A 1,672-nucleotide genomic window follows, 5' to 3' on the forward strand; every position below is an offset into this window, starting at 1 on the left:
AGTTAGTTAGTTAGTTAGTTAGTTAGTTAGTTAGTTAGTTAGTTAGTTAGTTAGTTAGTTAGTTAGTTAGTTTCTTTCTTTCAGTGGTTCTTGGTGCAGCGCCCCCACAGGTCAGGGGGGGAACAGCTTGTTCACAGGCTTTGGTTTGTTGGACAAAGCAAACTAATCCAACCTGATCCATAGCAGACCATCAGGTGAAAACAACCTGAAAGTCTGCATGAAACACACCGGGCAACATGCACTCCTCACAGGGATGGTTGGCCTTTAATCCGACCCAGAACCTGAACTTTTTCCTGCAGGTTTTTATTCCCTGAATATTTATCAGCCTCTGTGCTGATGAGTGTCTGTAAATGAGAGTGTGTGTGTGTGTGTGTGTGTGTGTGTGTGTGTGTGTGTGTGTGTGTGTGTGGAGGCGGAGCAGCAGCCGCTGTGATCAGGCTGCGGCTCGGATGAGATGCTCGGAGCCTCAGGGGAGGTGGGGGAAGCCAGTCTTTGTCACGTCCACCCGGGCTCCGTGTTCAGGCGCTGATCGCGCGGCTCTCAGCCCCACGTGAGGCTCCACGGCGGCGGACGCCCTGCAGCAGCTCTCTCCTCCACGGTCTCCGGTCCGGATCGCTCCCCGGCTCTAACAAAGCCTTGCTCTCCGCGCGCACAGCTGCTGTCCGCTCCGGGTTGCACGGTCTTCGGGTGCTCCAGCGGCTCAACAAATGCAGAAAAGGGAGCAAAGTTTCGGTAAGAAGCTCGGCTTTTTTTTATTTTATTTATTTTTTTCCTGGCTTCGCCTTCATGTGAGTGGTTCTGGAGGGTCTTTTCTTCTGATCGGAACTTGGAGCTCCTCGAGCACAGGGCAGGGAAACTGGAAAGACTTCGGGATGTTTGTAATAAAAACGCCTTTATTATAGGGGGGGGGCTTTGCGCGCAGTGCGCTGCTATGGCAACCGTAATTAAAGCGATGGCGCTGAAATGTCAGCATCTCGTCTGCAGCGCGTGCAAACGGCAGCTTTTAGCACAAATCTGCGCCAGATTGGAGAAGCCAAGTGGCCAGAGTCCTGCCCCCCCTCCTCCTCTGTGATGCACAACAGAGAGGGCAGGGAAAGTCTTTCTTCTTGTGCTTTGTAATGAGTGGAGGGGGACTTTGTAGTGCAGAGGAGGGCGGATGGATCAGTGGTGCTTAAGGTTGGACGGCAGCCTCTAAATCCAGCCAATTAACTAATCAGCAGCCTGGACTCAGCGGAACAAATGGRCTGAAAATCCTGCTGCACCACAGCCTGTTTCATACTCTGACAGCTTATTACACCCAGAGGTCTGCAAACTTTTTACAGCGAGCAGGTTCTACAGCACTGGTTCCCAAACCTTTTTATCTTCTGACCCACAAAATATCCATGGCAAAAACTTGTGACCCCAAATATTACTGGTCTGAGTACACAAACTTTGTTTTATAACCCTAAAAACACAGGATTTTTGACAATCTAAACAGCTTGTATACAAATATAAATACTTATTTAGGCCTATAGTTATTTTGTGTTTTTTTTGTAATAATTATAGGGAAAATAATACATCAGCAATTGTTTTATTACCCTTTAAATTGATTTCTGGAGATTTCACTGTAAAAAATGAAATGTTGGATTTACTTAACCGTGTTATGTTAACTGGTTCCACTGAACTGAGTTGA

General features: G+C 47.8%; 1 protein-coding gene across 1 annotated transcript in view; it reads left to right on the forward strand.

Annotated features, from left to right (window-relative positions):
- Nucleotides 1-109: 109 nt before the first annotated feature.
- Nucleotides 110-1,672, forward strand: part of LOC106534126 (LIM domain only protein 3) — a gene marked incomplete at its 3' end in the record, with an annotated part of 11,788 nt that continues 10,225 nt past the window's right edge. Inside the window, 1 exon segment of the mRNA XM_014030648.1 lies at nucleotides 110-732. Coding sequence (XP_013886102.1) covers nucleotides 708-732 — 25 coding nt within the window.

Source organism: Austrofundulus limnaeus, unplaced genomic scaffold, assembly GCF_001266775.1.
Source record: "Austrofundulus limnaeus strain Quisiro unplaced genomic scaffold, Austrofundulus_limnaeus-1.0 Scaffold1095, whole genome shotgun sequence".
Classification (NCBI taxonomy): Eukaryota; Metazoa; Chordata; class Actinopteri; order Cyprinodontiformes; family Rivulidae; genus Austrofundulus; species Austrofundulus limnaeus.